Source organism: Scleropages formosus, chromosome 15 (assembly GCF_900964775.1).
Source record: "Scleropages formosus chromosome 15, fSclFor1.1, whole genome shotgun sequence".
In the NCBI taxonomy this organism is placed as follows: domain Eukaryota; kingdom Metazoa; phylum Chordata; class Actinopteri; order Osteoglossiformes; family Osteoglossidae; genus Scleropages; species Scleropages formosus.
The window spans coordinates 14,604,706-14,625,406 of record NC_041820.1 but is presented as its reverse complement, the minus strand read 5'-3'; the positions used below and the strand labels follow the sequence as shown (position 1 = coordinate 14,625,406).

The following is a 20,701-nucleotide window of genomic DNA, read 5'->3' as shown; positions in this document are numbered from 1 at the left end:
TAATTTTCAATTATTATAATTTAATACAGTTGGAAACACCACACAGATGCTGCCTGGCTGAAAACAGTCTTTACACTTAAAGAAAAAACATCGATTGCCATTTTCCATGCAGTTATTACTGGTGTCACCACAAACATTCAAGCACAAAACACTTTACTTGCTAGCAAATTTTTACAAATGTTAGAAAGAGAATTAGTGAGTATCAGAAGAAAAAAGAAAAAAAAACCACAATCGCTGGCTTTATGTTTTTCAGCATATTTAAAGATGTATATTTGTAAGAATTTGGCTTTGAACTTTGAAACTTTTCATTAAAAAATGCTTTTGCTAATATAATGATACGTAATAAAAAAAGTTAACACAGCCAAATAAGTAAACACAAGTAACTGAACGCTATCTAAATAATATAGCCAAACCACCTTAACTTAAAAATGAACTCAAAGAAACATTCCAATAAAAAGGCAATCCGAAGAAGAACGCAATCAGCGCGGTAACTCTTACCATTTAACCATCGAACTGAACATTAGTATTTTTCAAAAGAACCACAAAATTGTTTTTTTTTTTTTCTTTTTTGTACAACTCTACACCAGTCAGCATGGGCTGCTACACTACACACCTTGTGAACTCTCTAGGTTTCCTGTCAACATGTTTCACGGTCATCGCCGTCCCCAGAGGGGAACCCACAAGTTTCCGTTAAAACATGCAACATCCCGTCTCAACCTGGCTTGTTTGAAATATACTGGTTGGTTTAAGTTTCACTCATCGCGAGCATTCGATGAAGGCATTTATCATGCCTCAGCTAGAAAATTCTACATATTGAGCGTCCACTCGCCGGTCCGATGGACCGGCTTAGAGGCCCGGACCCTTTACAGTATAACACAGAAGAACTTCTTCTCCCTGAACGGGTTCTCGGATGCTGGCACAGGCGACAGGAGCGGGTCCTCTTTGGCATGGGCTTCGCAATATGACATTAAGTCTGCGGCTGCTTTTGACACCTGCAACATAACAGTCATTTTAAGAACACATTGCTCTATAGTGTGTCTAATACAGCTTAAATTGCTTCTGTTCTCTGCCATTATTCATTTTATATGTATACACACACACACACATTTTCAGAACCGCTTGTCCCATACAGGGTCGCGGGGAACCGGAGCCTACCCGGCAACACAGGGCGTAAGGCCAGAGGGGGAGGGGACACACCCAGGACGGGACGCCAGTCCATCGCAAGGCACCCCAAGCAGGACTCGAACCCCAGACCCACTGGAGAGCAGGACCCGGTCCAACCCACTGCGCCACCGCACCCCCGTTATATGTATACATGTACTGGATTTTCTTTTAGTGACCTAACACTGGAATCACACACTGGCTGAAACCGCCTGTCCCAAGCTGGGTCGCAGCAAGCCAGAGCCTAACCCGGCAACACAGGGCACAAGGCCAGAAGGGGAGGGGACACACCCAGGATGGGACGCCAGTCCATTGCAAGGCACCCCAAGCAGGGCTCGAACCCCAGACCCACCAGAGAGCGGGACCTGGCCAAACCCGCTGCGCCACCGCGCCCCTGACATTGGAATCACAGGTCAAATAATTTTCTGATATAAGAAAATGCAAAATAAAATGAAGAATTGCGAAATTTGTTCACTTTAAATCTCAGTGCACATTTCACATGAAAGTTTCGTCTATGATGAAATCGTCAAATTTCCTCACGGACGGAACGGAAGACGGAAGGACCACATCAGACAATAGCGCGACTCGTGATGTAACAAGGTACGAGAAGATCATTTAGCGGAGTGCGACACACATGGAAACAGATGGTATATTGTTAGAGTTCTGGTCGAAATCAAGGGAATATACAACGCAGCTTTCTTAAGGGGTGTTTATCACACGCTTGACTTGCTGCTGTCACCTTTATTCTGTCGATGTTGGCTTCCATCTTGAGCTGCTCCACCAGTTTCCTGGCCTGGGCAATGCTGGCGGTGTTGTTGCTGGCCATGAGGCTCTACTGTAGCCTGAACGGGCTGTCTGTGCACAAGAGGACATCGACATCACATACAAACCCCTCCACGATTGTGTGTGCGCACTAACAACGTATGCACGCGCATAGGGGTAAATCATAGACTATAACGGAGTAGAGGCTGACTTGTTTATGCAATTGCACCGCTGTTGCCTGTAACACCGAATCCTGAATTGCACATTGTGCTCGCTGTAGCTTTTCTAAAGTAGGCACAAACACAATGTTGGTTGTCAGTCTAACCTCTCGTTTTATGCCACCAAGAGTTAAATGGGGCGTGATATGAATGACAATGTATCTTGAAATTAAACATATTGTCTCTGTACTTCTGCCCTTCTGCCTCGGAGCGAAAAGTGGATGTTAAAAGGCAAAGGCGTTGGATTGTAATGGGAAGGAAAAGAATATCTGGTATATGTTTGAACTGCAGCGTGCTGGGTCAGTGGGATGGTAATGAGATTAAAGTTTCCATGCACATGTTTGTCTAGTTGCCAGGGTCTCCTAGCGGGTTTGCTGCATAACGCAGGTCAGACAGAGCGCACTTTACCTGACGCTCCGTACCGTACCTTGGAACGGGAGAATCTGGCGCTGACGTGCGGTGGAAGCGTTCTCGGTCAAACCCCTGACTTCTCTTTTCAGATCGGCAACTTCCTGTGTGAAAAAGGTCAATCCGCATCACATACATTCTGTGTTATGCCTGCGGTTATTACCTTTCAACACTAAGTCATAAAGCGGAGCTGGATTCACAGAGACATAACGGTGTGCAAAGAGCGTTAGTGGAGTAGGTCATTCAGATGGATGTTTGCTGGAGCGATGCCGCCTAACCACGTTTTCAAGGGTACAGAAGAAGCACAACTCCTGCACATGAGCAGACAACTTTCAAGTAACGCAGCTACGCCCTTCTGCCTTTCATCAGTCGAGGATAACACACACGCTTGTCCCGAGTGGGGTCACGGCAAACCGGAGCCTAACCCGGCAACACAGGGCGCAAGGCGGGAGGAGGGGGGGACGCACCCGGGATGGGACGCCAGTCCATCGCAAGGCACCCCAAGCAAGACTCGAACCCCGGACCCGCCAGAGAGCGGGACCTGCCCAAACCCACCGTGCCACCGTGCCCCCCTAAAGATAACACTGTAGGTTGACATAGAAATGCAGTTTTCAGCACTAATAACTACATTAATTCTGGCATGCCTCATGTGAGAATAAGTGTCAGGATTATTCCGTTGAGTAATTAACAGACGCAGCATTACCAGATATTAAGCTGAGTAAGGGAAGCACTTGCGGAAATAACCGTTAAACATACCGTACATTGCAGCAAAGTTTACTTACTCGGTTGAATGGTCAAAACATTTTAATGCTAAAAATGTCTTCATTGGAAACAGTGTTTAGGAGGAGTGCCTTATTGCCGCGTTTTTAGGAGAGAGCAGAGGGTGCCGCGCCCTCCCCTCGGCAGCGACCCGGCCCTCCTCCTTCATCCGAATCAATGAGGAGACCGATCTCAGCGTGGAGCAGGAATATTAATATTGATGCATCCTCTGACGCACCTGTTGGTGCTGAGCTATCAGAAGGATCACGGGAGGGGGGCTGGGCCGGCGGCTCACGGCTGTGGCGGCTGCCTTGTTGGGAGCGACCCCCCGTTCGGCCCCGCTCCGCCTTTGATTCCCTTCCTGCCAGTCTCCCCCACGGGGGGCCCTTAGCAATCAGCTGAGTGTGTGCTTTGCTTCCCTGCATCCTTTACCGGTTATTGTGTCACTGCTTAAATTTGCTTTTCACAATGCCTTCTCTTTCTCATGCAGTTCATGGACATTTTTGAAAGTGCATGCTGCTTACCGGTTTACAGAGGTGGCTATGATTGTCAATCAAGTACAATTAGTGTTACTTTACAAAAATGACCTCAGGGGAAAGCACGCACTGTCCGAAGCCACTTTTCCTGAGCGGGGTTGCGGTGAGCTGGAGCCTAGCCTGGTAGCACAGGGTGCAAGGCTGGAGGAGGAGGGGACACACCCAGGACTGGATGCCAGTCTGTCACGGGGGGCCCCAATCAGGACCTGAACCCCAGACCCACCAGAGGGCAGGCCCTGTCCAAACCCGCTGCACCACCGCACCCCCTGGCTGAAAGCAATGGTACAGAAATGTGCTGCAGGAAAAGTTAAAAAAAGTATCAAGTCAAAAAACTACTCAGTTATCAGGCCCTTCAAGTTGGGACAAAATGAGCAATAAAACTGGTCAACAATAAACGACGGGCAGCGAAATCCACAGAATGAGTCATCTGACACCGAAAAGGTGTTACTAACGGTTTACTGGCGCAGTTACCTGTTCAGTCAACTCCCAAACTGCCGAAAAATCAAAAATAAGACACGACAAAAACGTAATGGAACAAAAGTACTTTTTTTTTTTCTTTACAAATATACTAGAAAAGAAGAAAGTATTGATGCCAAAAACAACTCTGGAAAGTACAATGGCTCCAGAAAACCGTACAAGTACAAGTAACTCCTTACTACCCATCTCTGCAAGTTTAAAATTTTGTTTATACCGTATATGCATGTGCTCTCAAAGTTTCCTGTTTACTCTTCGATTCTTTGGCATATTCCTTTGGGAAAAGCATATTTACAATTGATATTATCATATCTCTTTTAGAACATTTCCCAATAAATTGTTAGATAATAAATACATGCTGCATCTACGGTGCAGGAAAAAACCCAGATGTTTTCGGACGTGAACAATGACGGCAAACCTAGTTAAACTGAACATATATCAAGACCATCAGAAATGCAAATAGTTCCGAGGTCTCAAGTGCTGCGCGGAAAGATAAGATCACGAGACCACATCACAAGGGTGTGGGTAGATGCCAGGCTGAATGCTTTTCCTTTGGACTAAAGAATGGATTTTATACATTAACCAGAGCTGTTTCGCTGAAATCCGTGGTGTCGATGCTTTTGGAGAAATGTGCTTCTGTGACATCTTCAGCAAATGTTTTCTGCTTTCCAGGGAAACAATGAAACAGTAAACACAGAGCATGCAAAACAGCGCTGCTGTAATCAAACTAAGGCGTTAAGAAGTATAAGAATACTTAACTACATCACAGAGACAAAATAATGCATATACAGCACATCATGTGAGACACAGTTCATCCCAAATTACAAACAATATTTGAGACACTTTAAAAATCACTGATGTGAAAAACAGAGGAAAATTGCTTGAGCAGTACAAAGGGGGCAATATTCAAAACAGATGCAAATGTGTCTTGTAACCAGTTTTCTCGGATTTCTATCAGCCAACGAACCAACCAATGTCAACAACCGCTTCTCCCAACGGGGGTCGCGGTGAGCCGGAGCCTATCCCGGAAACACAAGGTTGCAACGCTGAGGGGAAACACCCTGGACGGGACGCCAGTCCATCGCGAGGTACCCCAAGCGGGACTCGAACCCCGGACCCACCGGAGAGCGGGCGCCGACCAAACCCGCTGCGTTGCTATCAGCAAATAAACAAATAAGAAACACGTAAAAAAATCAAGAGCTTCAACCTGTTGAGGACTGCTCTCGAGACAGGACCATGAATTTGCTAAACTCTAATTATGTATATTTATGCGATGTCTAGCTTTCTCCTGCATAACACAGCGCACTGGGTCTTTGCGTTAGGAACGTTCCGCATTTGCGAAGAGACAAAAAAACGAAGAAATTTTTCTTCAACTTGTTGCACGCTGAATATCATGAGCGTTTCCATGTCTAGCCATTAGTTGGCAGTAAAACTCACCCAGAGCAGGAATGTGAGGCTGGAGTAAGTCGATTTGGCTTGAACGGTGTTTACTCTGCGTCTGGGAATTGTGAGTGTCAATGAACTAGATGAATAATGTTGTCCATGTTTATGGGAGGAATCAGTCAAGGCAGCATTAACCAGGAATTTCTGAAGCCTTTTCATTTTCACTCATTTAAAAACAGTTTTAACTTTAACGTGGCTTTAATGTAGCTGTAGATAATAAAAATGTTAAAAGAGTCACAGCAAATTTTTTGCTGCGGCTGAATCCAAGACTTGAACGGAACCTGTCCACTGAATAAATCATACTACATCTCCATTAGGTTTACTCATGCTTTTATTCACTATATTGATAACAAAGCGAACTGGAAGTGGCCGGATGCCGGTGAATGTTTCGGGTTAATAGAAGATAATGAAATAAAAATCCTGCGTTGAACCGCGTTGAATAGTAGGAGGACAAGTCGATGAAATGGAATAAAGAAACGTCTTAGAGCAAATTCTTTATTATGGCCTTTATGTGATGATTTTGCAGACTGCAGCCAGTAAATACATGGAGAGATATCTGTGTTGTTAAGCTTTTATTGATTTTGATGTAGTGGTTGGATTTAAACACAAATTGGGTTACAGACGGACTTCTGATGCAAGTTGTGTACACAAGTTGAAGACCCAATGTAAATGTTCTTTTTTTTCTCATTGTGTCTCACGCACATACGCGCTCTGTGTGATGGCAAACCTTTTAATACTTTCTAGCCCAATTCCACTTAAAGTTTGACCTGTTAACATAAATGGAATCGGCGACATAGGACCAGAGCCTCATCACAGCCCAGAAAGGCAAACACTGATGGAGATGTGTTTGCATTCTTGCTGTGACATGTAAATACAGAGAGCTGAAAGCAAAGTTAGTGTCAGCTGAATAACTGAGTTTGAGGGTTTCCTGATGAGGTCCTGGTATACCGTGCCAGTATTTTTTATTTTTAACTGTTTCACGGAACCGTGTTATCGCTCTGGTGCTGTTTTCCTCTCGGTCAGACTCTCCAGCGCAGCGACAAATGCAAAAGCCAAACTGAAAAAGAACACCCGCCCCTATGATGCAAAAGCTGTGTTTCATAGTCTTAATTGTAAAAGACCCTCTCCATTAATGACAATATTGTGGCTGACATATTGAAACAGTTTACATCCTGGATTTAAAATAAAAAAAGCAGCTCTGACGGCTACGGGCCACTTTCAACGCCACATCATAAAACTCGTTCACAAAAATATTTTAAGAAGATCTGAGATTATTTTTGGAACCGTCACCGTCACCTGGATGAACTTCTTGGAATATGGGGTGGATGGATGTATTATTACTCGAAAGATGCGCAAACGGTACAGATCAGCACTACATATTGCACGAGTGTTCCTCTCCGAGGCAGAATAATTAGACACATCTGGCTTTCCCTCATCGTTCTGAGAGTTATGGTTTTGGACAGTTGACTTCAAATCCCTTCGGAGGCCGAACAACGCAGCTCCAGTACACGCGCAGCTCCATAAATGCATTTGACTCATAATGTAAGCAAGGGAGGTTGCCTGGGCAAAGGATGTCAGAACATGATTAATATAATGTTCCTAACTCTGAGCCCACGTTGTCCCTGCCTTTACTCACACTCTCCAGCTCCTGGCCTTATATGGAAGCTTGCAAGGTCAGAGCCGGAGAGGCCCGCGCCGAATGGTGAAAGACAGCAGCCACGGAGGTTACCGCTGTTTCGAATCATGGGTCGCGATCCTGCAGACTTCGGGCGCGCAAGGCCCGTCGCGCAAGGCGGCTGAACTGCGCCGGCACAAATGCCGCTGTCGCCCAAACGCCTAAATGCGGCATGTAACACAATCCGATTCATAATTACATCAATAAGCTCGGAGTCGCATCGCGGTGGCAGTGAGGCAGCCGGCCGAGGTGAATCAATTAGGCTATTAAAGCAGTCATCTGCGGGCTGGCCGTTATCTGTTCCGAGCCGTCCGCCGCCCGCCTGCCGCGGATGGGGGCTTTCGAGGACAGAAAAAGCGGCCCCCCGCTCCCTTTCCCTGCTTTCCGTCACTTCCCTCCGTGTTCGGGCAGGCGCTCGACGGGATGACCTCCGCCTAACCGGCTGTTGGGATCCTCCGCAGCAGAGAGCCAGGCGGGAGTGCGGCGCTAATGGATACTTCCACGTTCCCCAGAGAGTTGGGTGGAGGATCTGGGGGGCGCTCTCTTCCGTTTCCAAGGTATAAAGCAGCGAGCTGAAGCGTGTGCCATACGCACGCCTTTCTCCTATATCTCCCTCCGGGGACTAGAAGCTTTGCGGCGGTTGGGGCGGTGCGAAAAGTAGTGCGTGGCACTTTCAACTACATTCATAGAGGGACAAAACCGATATTCACGGAGGATCACAACACGGGCACCGTTAATGGTTACAATGAGTGTGAAGTGCGAAAGGTGGTCTTCGGGCAATATTTGGACTCATGTTATTAACACAGTGCCATCTCCCTCATTAAGGCATTAAAGCTCTGCCTCCTGGGCACTGAGCTGCTGCGCATGTGGCGTCGGGATAAATGTACCAGCTAAGACATATGAAGAAATACTGACATTTTGTCAAACGTTTCACAAAAAGAAAAGGTGTTTTTTTTTTTAAAAGGATTAACGCCTGTTCTGCACAGAGACAACTTTTATGGAATAATGCCAGAAATTTTAGGTATACTGTATGTTGTATACAGTGGGATGGTGTGTGTGTGTGTTTTTCTCCACCCCATTCAGAACTTCTTCCAGGCTGACTGCCGTGCAGCTTTTACCTGCAATTATAGACAATTTACCGTGTCCTGGGAAATGCGGTGAAAACATATTGTTGGAAACTCCCATGTTGCTGAGTCTGATAATCTGTTACTTCCTTTTGCCTTCCTATTGAGTATCATAAACTTTGCTGAAAGTAGGAATATATTTTCAGAGTGTCAGCTGATTGAGGGAAACAAGTTTTCATTTAGAATGTGCGGCTATGTTGTAGGCGTGCTTTCGAAACATAGAAAAATAAATGGAGGGTACATTTTCCAAATGTTTTCTCTATGTATTTTCATAAATGCTGGATTCAAGATACTATGAAAGTCACGTTGTGTTGACTATCGTCTGCTGACTGTTGATTTTGTTATTAACCACCTAACATTTTCTTCAGTTTAACCATTTAATGGAGAGCTAAATTTTGGCAAAATTAAAATGATGGAATTCTTAAGTCTTTGTCATATGCATGTGCTGAAAATTAGTTGTAGAACTTAATTAAATTAGGCCACCAAAGCCATATTTGAGTAATCCTAACAACTCCATCTAAAAAAAAAATCCATCTAAATTTTTCATAATTAGGCCAGACTATTATCTTTTTTATTACTTCCTTGGGAAATGCTAAAAACAGGCCAAAATATCATAAGCATACTGTTAGGAATGTAACTGTCTGAGATTTTTAGAATAGAGGAGTTGGAAAGTGAAAAGTGGGGCTCCTCTAATGGACGATATGTTTCCTGAGTGGATCGCAACGCAAACATTACCTTGATGTCCAGTGTCTTTTCCTGGGAACTGTAAAGAATTTATTTTACACAAACTATCATTCATTCACTTCCATTTGGCATTAAGAACATGAGCAACTTTTTAATATAAACACATTCGTATACTGAAAATGATTCATTTACATTTACATTTACTTTTATTCATTTAGCAGATGCTTTTGTCCAAAGCGACGGACATCTCGGCAAAAGTACAATTTATGCATTACAGTTATAAGAGAAAGAGACACAGCTGCAGACATGCGACTCAAGTAAACCTAGTTTGTTACCTACCACTTGCTGCACCGAGATTCATCGTTCGAGTAGGTGCATAAAACACGGGATAGACAAATCCCGATACCCTCCCACCAATGTCTTTTAAATATTACAAGATGCACAAATAAGCAAGGCCAATGCCGGAGTAGTGGCTGAATGAAAGTTGTATCTGGGGATGCTTCTGGAGTTACGAGGCGTGAATTGTTACACCATAGATGAGCTGGAGAGATCCTGGGCAAAATGGATCTGGAAAAGGTGGGATTCCTGATATGAATGTGAATTAATTCAAGAATGTGTAGTAAAGTCCTGGTTTTCTAGTGAATTTTAAATATGTTTTACAAGCAAATGTGCAGATAGCAGAGGTATATACATATATGTATGTATGGGCGCACACACACACACACACACACACAGAGGCATATGAAGCCTATTTAAATCACAGCATTAGCACACGCATGCTGAGGAATACAATACGAGCTCGCTCTTTTTACCTCATCTGCCGAGCCCCCAGTCTAGCATCCGACTGCAGTTCAGTCAGCAGTTTCTGCTTGATTTCTTCTGTGGAAAAGAAAGCACAGTATTCAGAGATGGGCTCTGAGCTTGAGCCCGCGCATACCATTTAAATTGCGGTGCACCCAGTTAAGACTCCCCAGTATATCCAGCTGTGAGAGAATACCATATATTTTGCTCCATGAATTAAGTTTTCTGTGTAAGCAGGCGTTTCTCAGACTACATTAAAATACTCACTACATGTCAGGCATTCCAGTGAAATCCACTGAAATCCAGCTCAGTCGATGCTATCTCGCGGGCTGCTCATCAGACAGCTGGAGATGAGCCACTGTAGCTTACGAGCTGCTCGTCTCACACAAAAGAGCTCAGCACGTGCAAACAGAAGCCAAGCTCTGGTGCTGAGTTTTCTGAACTTCTCCATATTCTCTTTTCTAATGATGTGAGCGCAATGCGCTGGCACCAGCTGTACGCTTTTACCTTGAAGCGCATGGGTTCGCAGTCTGTCGGATGCCTTTCACATGGCCATCTAACAAATTCTTTTTCCATTTGCCTATGATTTCACTTTCCTGTCATTGATTAATGGGACAATTAGTCTGCAAAACCCCGTCCAAGCAAAAAATCCACACTCCACGACTACATTGAATACGAGCTTGTAACATCGGTCTAAAACTGAATTCCATCTCAGGTGTAAGTAACTCCAACCCAGTACACACACACACACACACACACACACATTGACTGAAACCGCTTGCCATTACATTTCAATAAGTTTCGAAAAATAGTTCTCATGCTGTTTCATGTTCAATAAATTAGGACAAATGTTAGCGATAATATCAGCCTGCTAACCTACAGTGAACGTCCATAAGCTATAGTTCAGAGTACGAGTGCAAATTTGCAATGATGGATAGAAACGAGTAGTAAACTGTTAACGTATCTCATCCACCCTTAAGAAAAATTATGATTTTTGCCTTTTGCTTCCATACGTTCAAACGTCCAGAAAAAGGCTGGAGAAGCTTTTTAAATGAAACTCTGCGAAAACAGTGACAGGTTTGAGCGTACATAAAATTTAGAAAGTTTCTTGGATGTTCTCACCCGGCATGGTTTTGCATTATTGAGTATGGTCAGGCACTTAAGGTTTGTCCCTATATGCTTTTTAAATTGCAGGTCTCAATAAAGTGGCTGATGATAATAATGCACCCTCTATTGATTTCGGAAAAGGAATCAATGAGGCTTGTTTATCAAACTTTTTCTCAGCACTTAATAAACTATTAATAAGCCACTTTTTTCAATCACTTTTTAGACGTTGCATTAATCTTTAAACCATTTATAAGCCAACTTTCCAGGAAGTGTCACGTGTCTGTAATGCATTTACGCATAACAGCACAACGTAAGACCTCGATCAACGGTTGCGTATCCGAACGACAGAGAATTTCAGTTCACAGATGGTGTTCTGTAAGCTCGCTCTCGCCACTGTGTTCGACTGGGCCCTGACAGCGCAACGAAGAGCAGTTCCACTGTATTCATTGTGGTTCTGGACAAAGACATCTACTGGAGAGCGTCAGCCGACCTTCGGCCACACAAGGGCTTCTCAGAACTGGAACTGCAGAACTCCATGGTGCCTTTGAGGATTTGGAGACATCGTGGTGCGCACGTCATCGTTCCAAGACAGCTGGGCACCAGTGCATGCGCTCGGGAACTACCCTCTTGTTTTCACTACATCACAGTAACATTGTGCCGTTTGTCCAAAGCCTGTACTCTGTAAACCATATTTTTTTAGCTCTGAGTGACGCGGTTTCATAAGCCCAGTAAATGGGCTTCATTATTGTAACTTCGGAACATTTTGACGAAGATCATATCACAAATGTCATGTCCTGAGTTCATTAATGATATTGAGTCTCAAATGAAAAAAGCATGCCGAATGTCATGACTACGAAACTCACGCAGGAAAACCTGAAGTCAGTTCATCTGAATGTTGTATGGGTTATGTGGGTGTAAGTGGGGGTATGAGCTTTGAGAGCAACAGATGAGCGGTTGGGTGGCGTTGGACTCATTGTCCATTTGTCGCCCTCGGTACTACTGGTCCCTCCACCGTCAGGCCCTTTTCCACGTTAATAAATCACTGCCCGCGCCTCGGGTGTTTCGGTACTGACCTGCAATAGCCATCTTGTGATTTTACTCCTTAGATAATGTGACAGGGAAGCCAGCCAACCTTGTCACAACCGACTTTCCCTGCACCCCACAGAAAACACACTAGTATCCCCATAGCCATAAATACACTATTTGTGTAGTACACAAGTTGTGGAGACAGTGTAGAACAGTGAAGAACAGTGAAGAACAGTACATTTGTGTAGGATAGTGCACCAGCTGTATTCGTGAATACAATACAAACAGCATGTAGACCGACTGAAGTTCTCACTGGCAAATAGCGTTTGGAAACATTGAGTATTTGGCAAGAAAAAGTGGTTAAAGAGCAAAAAGAAAAAAAAAAACTTGCCATAAAGAAAAATTCTTTGTTAGATTTGTAAAACACATTATTCAATATTTCGGAAATTCCTCTAAGGATATATTTTAGATGCTTCATAGGGTGCCTGTGTGGTGCTGCAGGTCAGATGGATGGACGTGCCATCGAGTCAAATCCATATCTGTTTCCTTCTTCCTTGTATGTTAGCAGGGTACAAACACAGGGAGGACAGGGAGTCCACCAAACTCCACACACCCTAAGCTGGATTCAAACCCTGGCCCATCAAGCAACTATGAGGCACTGGCTTTACCTGCTGTGCCACTGTGTCCTCACTGCAGCTCAGATACCGAAGTAATTATGATTTCATCACACCTAACTTAAAAGGAGGGGGGGTGTGGTGGTGGGGCAGGTTTGACCAGTGCCTTGCTGTGTGGTGGGTCTGGGGTTCGAGGCCTGCTTGAGGTGTGTGGTAGCTCCGTGTTTCTCCCTGCGTTTGCCTCCCCAACATGCAGAGGAAGGACCTGACTACCCACCTCCGTTCCTCCCTTGACTTGCCTTGAAAACCACGCGAGCGGTTGCTATGGGTCAGGTTTGACTCGGCAACTTAAAAAAAGTACTTGGCACTTGAGAAAAAAACATTAGGTGGACAGGCAGAGGGGAGCTAGTGTGCGACTTGGTCGATACATGTGCGCAAGGGCATAATTCAGCACAGCTGGAACAAAATTCATTTCCGAAATTGTTGTAAATCTTTGGGGACTGGATCCGCCCTGTACGAACTGCACGTTCCCGGAATCGCTGCCGCTGAACTTAACTACATCGGAGGAAAAGGCTCATCGTGACCAATCAGGCATTCAGGCCTGAAAGATCTGGATGGGGCGCGGGACTTAAAGGAGGAGTCTGCGGATTCGAGCCATCGGGGAACGGTTGACTCATTAGCGGTCTACGGAGGACGGTCTCCGCTGAGAACCTGTCTTTTCCCAACATCCCTTTATGCGCCAGCATTTGACTGACAGCACAGGTTGGAATTAAGTTAATCACCTTGTCACTCACCCAAAATATTTCCAATTTTAAATCCAGCTTGAGCTTCGCTTCCAGCGCATCAAAATGTCTTTCTTGTGCAAAAACACTTGATCCAGCAGGGAAAATGAAAACTTTTTGCTGTCTTCCAGTGCCTCAGAATATAACCTAATTACAGCCCCTACCTTTAAATTATATTGGAAATGTATCCGTAACAAGTGTACATGTACAGAAGTCTGAAGTCTAAAGGTCTTCGATTGTAGGTGACTGAGGCTGTCACCCATGACCTTCTGAAGTGTGCATAATCTATGTTTAACGCTAGAACGCGTCGGCGTGTTACCGTGGTGCGGGGCGGTTGGTCGGTGTGGATCTACACACGGCGCAAAGTGATCGCTGTGCAGATCTGGGTCCGCCAGCGGACGTTCGCGCTCTGGCTCTACATATACAGCGCTCACTCTTGATTGACTTCTCCGACCGCTTGTGTGAGCGCCACCCCAGTTTCTGGAGCTCCGGGCTTGTCGCTCCGCCCCTTGCCGACTGGGCCATCCCGGATTGCAGAGCTCTCTGGTAATTAGGTCTGTGGCGGCGTGTCCTGTCCTGGGAAAACGCACGTCTGTAAACTAATTCATAAGCACAGCCTGGGGAGAAGGGGGTTAAAGCGGACACCGCTGGGGCTCTTGCCCTTTCTCTGTCTCAGCTTCCCTTCTCGTCCTCCGTCTCCCTCGACTCGGCCAGCAACAAGTGATTTGCGCGTCTTTCGAATGTAGCGCGCGGCCCAGAATTCCACTTAAAATCGGAAATCTTTGGCCGACTTTGAAGGGAGACATATTGAGAGCTGCTTCGCCGTCCTTCTCCCAGCAGCTGTGTCATTTCACGACGGCGCCGATTAGAATACGAATAAGCGGCCGCAAGGGTTTGTCGCCGCCGAAGCTTGCATAAAAACGATGTCTATCTCTTCGTTTCGTAGGGAAAGATGCCAAGAGCGCTGCTAATAAGCAGAAGCCGGGCAACGGGAGTGCCAGCGTGACGCAGGGACCGAGCATCTGTGCGGCGGAAAGGAAAGGAGAGGTCCATAAAGGACGTGTCAGCTCCCCTGCTCACATCAGTGCGAGGGCTTGCCTTGAACATCAATGGATCCACAACAGCTGGGCCACCTTCTCCCTCCTGCGGCACCCTCAACAGTGAGCACCCAGGCAGGAAGGGGATAGGAAATGGCATGTCCCGCGGGAGTAGAGGCGGCCGTGGGCGAGCTGTCACCTCCTGGCATGGGAGGACTGGCACACTGCCCAGACTGCCTTGAAACAGTTGGGACGACAAGGGGAGTCACATCCCAAGGATCATCTCCTCCAATATGTGCTGCATATTAATCTTCTTACTCGGTACCACGTCCACCACTTCAAGGGTGGTTGAGCAGTGGCACCAGGGGACACTTCCTCATCATGCTTTCACTCATGTGTTCTGAAGGCAAAGTTTCGGTACTCTCTATGTTGAGGACCAGGAGGTTTTCTGCACAATGCTGCAGTGCTGACATCTTCTAGCAAGTTTTTTGTTCTCTTTAACCCTGTATCAGATATCCTGCCGCAGTGTTTTGTAATCTTTGCCTTTCTGTAATGTTGCAAAAACTGTGTGTATTGGAAGCAAAAGCACTTCCTATTGGTCAACGCGAATTTCGGGTGAATTTTTCTGGTGTTATTAACCAAAGCAGTTGCTGCGGTGTGGTGTTTTGTTGGAGGAGCTCAGGTCGAGTGTTTTACTCAAGGACTGCATGGCAGAGCCCATCCTGGGACATGTGCTGCTAACCTTCAGTTTACAAGCCTGCGATCTCAACCGTTGTACTACCTTTGAATCCTCTACCGTGGTGACCTGCAGAGACAGTCGCTGTGAAACCCATCAGATTTAATACCCACGGATGCCGTTGCCCAAAATTGTTAACTTCCATTAGTAGTTAGTAAACAAGACCCCTGCCCTTCCTGTTGGTTGCCCTTGTCCGCACTCCTCAGGAGGAGAATGAGTTTCCTGCAGCCAGGAGTTCCGCTAGTGTAGGAGAGCTCGACGCACTTTTCTGAGCCCGCTGGACTTCGTAATGTCACACTTTAGAGTCAATTCAGAAAATATTTGAGACTTGTGTCTGCGCCATACTTACTGTATTCTGTGTTTTCTTTTCTCGTAATATGGAAATGTCAGGCTTTAGGACATGTTAGATTTTGGGCTCACTTCTCAAGCTGCTTGTTTGTAAATATTGATGCTGTATATTGTTGGCATTGTTAGTACGCCTAGTGCTGGTTCTCCTGACTCTGTGTTCAGAGCATTGTTTGCTGCTTATTATTGTCACACAAATCATAGTTTTATGATGCACCTTGAGCCTGGTCAACAGGCAACAATCAAATTATCCATAAGTTACAGTATCATTGCTATGTATTGTTTTCATTCACATTTTCAATGAAAAACTTTTAAATATGTGGATTAATATGATGGGGTGGCATGGTGTGTTTGGCCAGTAGCCCCTGTGTGGTGAGTCTGGGGTTTGAGTCCTGCTTGGGGTGCCTTGTGATGGACTGGCGTCCCATCCTGGGGGTGTCCCCTCCCCCTTCGGCCTTACGCCCTGCGTTTCCAGGTTAGGCTCTGGCTCGCCGCGACCCCACTTGGGATAAGCGGTTTCAGACTGTGTGTGTGTGTGTGAAAATATTCATGGCATATATAACTAATCTTAACTTCTTGGCTGAATAAATTAAGTAATGCCCTTTTCCATCTCTTAATGATCTAATCCAGTGATTACCTGGAAATGACCAATACAAAGATAGAGTCTGAGCTTCTATTTTTTAAGTAGTTGCAGGCTCCGTGAATGCATTTTGTTAAGTGTGTGTGTGTTGGGGGGGGGGGGGCACATTTTTTATGCCTTTCTAGCCAAAAATAAACAGCCACATTTTGACTTGACAAGAACACAAGACATAACATTAGCAATATTACAAATAAGAGGCTTCTGAGACTGTCTTGTTCATTAAAATAATACATGTTCGGCAGAATTTTTCACAATGTTGATCGGAATGAAAATCCTGCTTTGCACACTGAATAAAGAAATATACTTGTGACTTATTCCCGTCTCCATCTAGTTTCAATGTGTTGCCCTGGTGTTCTTGAATCGGTACAGACAGTAAAGTAGTCCTCAGGGGTGATCTTATCTGTAGTTCTGTGGTGGTACTTAATCTGATTCTGCAACAATCACCAAACACACGCAGATGGAAAGTCCTGATGCAATTAATGAGAGATACCATCAGGCCGCGCGCTGCCACCCACTTCCGAAAAACAGCACGATTTACTGGTAAGAAGAAGTAAACGATGCTTCTCCTAAAATTCATTACGCTGCCGAGAATAACGGCGAGGCTCAGACTTTTCAAAGTGTTACAAACATCCAGAGTGATGAGGAGCGTATTAGAAAGCTCTCTCCGAAGCCGTGACGGTACAGTTCTCCGTCAAAATCTCACGGGTGGAAGCAGCATCCAGCGTTCGCCGCGTTTGTCGACGTCAGGCGGCGAACCCGTCATCGGTTCGGCCTACGACGTCTTTAACTCGTTTAAGTCATTACGCGACGATTCCTTCCTAGGGCGAGGGAATAACTCATTGCCAGTTTTTACACGGCAGAGGGCGTGATATCCGAGACCTAGCGGAACCCCGGGGCCACGACCGGACCCTTAAGTTCCATTCCAAACCGAGACGTGACGCGTACAAATAGCAGTTCCCAGCAATATAGGTATTCCGTCATACGTGTCGTCGACGGCAGACAAAAAATGTCCAGAACCTCCGTGTCGAGAAGGAATCTCTCTTCAGCCCGCCTTTCCCCCAGAGCAAAGGCTCCCTCGGCCAAGACCCCTTTCCACTCCGGCGTCCATTGGCGTGGACTAGTCCGTAAGAGCGGCGCGTCCCGGGCCGTGCGGCTCGGCCCGGCTCGGCAGCCGTCCCCGCGGACACCTAACGAGCGGACCCCTCATCCGAGCCCCCGGGATCCGGCACGCGTGGCAGCGGCGAGCGTGCACGTTTCGGTCGCCCCGTTCCTCCTCAGCGGAACAAGCGATACGCCCTCGGCCTTCGCATTAAGCCGGAGCGGTTTCACCCGAACCCGTCTCGCGCCCTTACATTCGCCTTCCCCCAGTAAGTTACGCTCCGGGGTGAACTTTCTTTCCCTTATTTTCGGCTGCACCTGGAAATCTCCTCAACCGCTTCCTCCCCCAACGCACCCGTTTAGCGTTTCTCAAAATCAAAACGGAAAATCGCAAGGCCTGGCCGAGGCGTGGCAAAAATGTGCACAAGCAGGGCGTATTTAATCGCGGCAAATTTCTGAAGCAGGCGGTGGTGGAAAAGCACTGCGAAAGGGAGCAGCTTCGAGCTTGCTGCAGCCGGCCGTAGAGATCCCGGCGTCTCCCGCCTCCCGCATCTGCGCACACGCCCATGGCTATTGTGCATTGTCTGAGGAGCGCGCTGTGCCGTGGCCGTGGGAGGCTCGGCAAGCTGCGTTGACATTTTGAGCGCCATTGTTCCAGCCAGATGAACGCCACCCGACATGTGGCTTTCGGCGCACACGCCCTGCGAGCAGAGCCGTCTTCCGCAGCTTCTGCAAGTAACGCGGCGTGATCTTCCTCCGTGTCGTAAGAGCGGCGCGCACGGAGGCTCGCTTATGTAATTCACATCATGCTCCCGCGCTGTATGGAGATCGTCTTTGATTCTTTCGAGGCTGTGTGATCACGGAAGCTCGATTCATTCTTATTACGGAATGGAAGAGTATTATGTAAGGCTGTGGAAACGTATTGGAAATGCGTGCCGAAGATGTGGACAAAAAAGGCACCGAGCAGCAAACATGTGTTTATAAATAATGTATGATTCACAGGACGCGCACGTAACGAGGCTGCATCATGTATTTCCCCATCGCTTTGCTCGCTGTTTCTTAACGCTGGTTTTTAAAAAAAAAAAAAAAAAGAAAAAACACACGATATGAAAATTTTCCGTTCTGTTCTGTCAAATGGCAAAAATGATACAAAATATCTCCCGAAGGATCGGAAATCCCTGGGATTCCCCAGGATCCCGCTTCAATATTGAACCTTTTCTTCTTCCTCGCGCAGGCATCACCCTCCCGTGTCCTCCACCTCTCGCCATCCCTCCCTGCTCTCACTTACTCGAGCGGATCTTGCGAGCAGATGCTTCTGCTGGGTTTCAGTATGAATGACAGGAGCCATGCCTGGTGTCAGAGCTGGGTGGGTGGATCTGATGCCCCTGCTGCTCTGTAGCCCCGCACCCACCCCACTGGATTGCCCCACCGGACTCCCCTCTCGCCGTGCTCTGCGTTAACATGGACCCTGGCTACGAGGTACACACACACACACACACACACACACACACACACACACACGCACGCGCTCCAGCTTCCCCACTGGCCAAGATGGGTTGCTGTTCTCTTGTCCTCAAGACACTGATTTACATCAATATGTATGCTGTAGGAGCGATCCCTGCGTGTGGCAGCTGTGCTACAGCACGATATGGGACCGGTGAACACACACACACACACACACATACGAACAGCTCAAGGAGGAGCGGGCAGACGCAGACGCACATACGCGCAGAGAACGAGCGCAAATACACATGGACACGAGTGTAATGCAGCGCTGAGCTGAATCCAAGAGGAGGATACCAGGCTGTGCACCACCCCGGGGACTGAAGCATCCCTGTGCTCAGGGCGTTCATACACCGACAACACACACACACACACACACACACAGAAGAATACAGAGGCAAGCAGCTGCTGAAATTCAAAACCACCAAGCAGCAGCCCTGAAGGACTCATTCTGGTGCGAGGAGTGGTAGAAAAGCCGCTCACCTCTGTCCGTATGCCTAGCGTGTCGTGTCGGAGAGCCCCTGTGTGACGGAGTATCCAAGATCTGGCGCTCTCTCTCACACACACACACACACACACACAAAGCCAGGCTGCCTCCGTGCCCCGCTGATCCAGCTGAGAGCCGCTGCGCTGCGCCGTTCAGTCTCCACCCTTCAGCCAGCAGTGCTCCGGCTACAGGAAGCTACTGGGAGCCCACTTCCTCCCCCCCCCGCCTACCCCCGCCCCGCTGTCAGCGCGGCCTCTCTGCCGTCAGCCACCGCAGGAGTGCTCTCGCTCTCCCTCGCTCGCTCGCTCGCCTGCCTTCACGTCTCAGCCCCCCGCTAGAGCTCTGCTTCATCGCACCTGGCACCACCGCCGCCTTTCGCCGACGGCTGTTTTTCCATGCCCGTCAGGCCTCTCGGTCACCGTTTCAAGACGGTCGGCTATGGTCGTTGACACACCTGCCCCCCGTGGGAGGGCAATACAGCCAGCAAATTAATGGTGAGCGAATGAGTCCAGGCAGAGGCCCATCTCAGGTGCTTCCCAAATCCTGGCTGGGAGGCTCTGAAAACCTTTCTTCCCCCCAGATCCGCAGAGTCCAACTGTTCCGGCACACTCCGCGCTCCCCGCCCCGGGCCGCCCCCCCGCCCACCCTGCGATCCCCACCCCCGCTCACGGAGTCTCCCCGGTCCGAAATGCTGCATTCCCTGCCCCAAACGGCGCTCTATCTCATCCGAGCTCCTGTAATCAAAAACCTTAATCTTTAAACCACCGACGTATTAAAGCCGCGGAAGATTAAAAAAGAAAATTCCTGCCGGAATCCCAGAGCTCTGGGACAAGGCCGTCAGCCTAGGTGCAGCAGCTCAGGCACGCGGCAATACGCTATACACACACAGACATTTACATTACATTTACACTGATTCATTTAGCAGACGCTTTTCTCCGAAGCGACGTACATCTCATAGAAAATACAATGTGTGCATTACATTATTAGAAAGAGACTAGATGCAGATGTGTGATTCTTAAGTACAGTTAGTTAGTTTCTTTCCCCATATGCACCGACGTTCATCGCACGAGTAGCCGCATAAAACTTTACCAGAGTATCGACGATTCCTAATCACCTTCCTAGTAGGCCTTTTTTTTTTTTTTGAGATACATATAAACACACACACTTAGAAAGATTATGATTTACAGTGGTTTCAATTGCCATAGCAGATAAGACCAGCTTGTTAACTAGAAAGACACAACAGTAGCAAAGCTTTGTGTTTTTGTAAGCTAGGTGGGACGG

General features: G+C 47.1%; 1 protein-coding gene across 3 annotated transcripts; it reads right to left on the bottom strand.

The window, feature by feature from the left end:
* Nucleotides 1-19,923, bottom strand: LOC108919614 (guanine nucleotide binding protein (G protein), gamma 2). 3 transcript variants are annotated; one of them, XM_018727740.2, is made up of 5 exons: nucleotides 19,777-19,923; nucleotides 10,057-10,123; nucleotides 2,569-2,653; nucleotides 1,901-2,016; nucleotides 1-992 (listed from the first exon to the last, which is right to left on the bottom strand). In XM_018727740.2, exons 4-5 carry the CDS (start codon nucleotides 1,985-1,987, stop codon nucleotides 864-866), a joined length of 216 nt encoding a protein of 71 aa, XP_018583256.1. In that variant the 5' UTR covers nucleotides 1,988-2,016; nucleotides 2,569-2,653; nucleotides 10,057-10,123; nucleotides 19,777-19,923; the 3' UTR covers nucleotides 1-863. The 3 variants fall into 3 exon arrangements, with proteins under 3 accessions (XP_018583256.1, XP_018583254.1, XP_018583255.1); XM_018727738.2 differs by lacking the exon at nucleotides 19,777-19,923 and adding an exon at nucleotides 19,417-19,619; XM_018727739.2 differs by lacking the exon at nucleotides 19,777-19,923 and adding an exon at nucleotides 10,313-10,393.
* Nucleotides 19,924-20,701: the final 778 nt, after the last annotated feature.

Bases quoted from the DNA above. Each gene is read 5' to 3' on its own strand.
- LOC108919614 (XM_018727740.2), bottom strand. From the start codon at position 1,987: ATGGCCAGCAACAACACCGCCAGCATTGCCCAGGCCAGGAAACTGGTG. The intron at 993-1,900 runs GTGACAGCAGCA...GTTATGTTGCAG, and splicing joins CCAACATCGACAGAATAAAG to GTGTCAAAAGCAGCCGCAGA.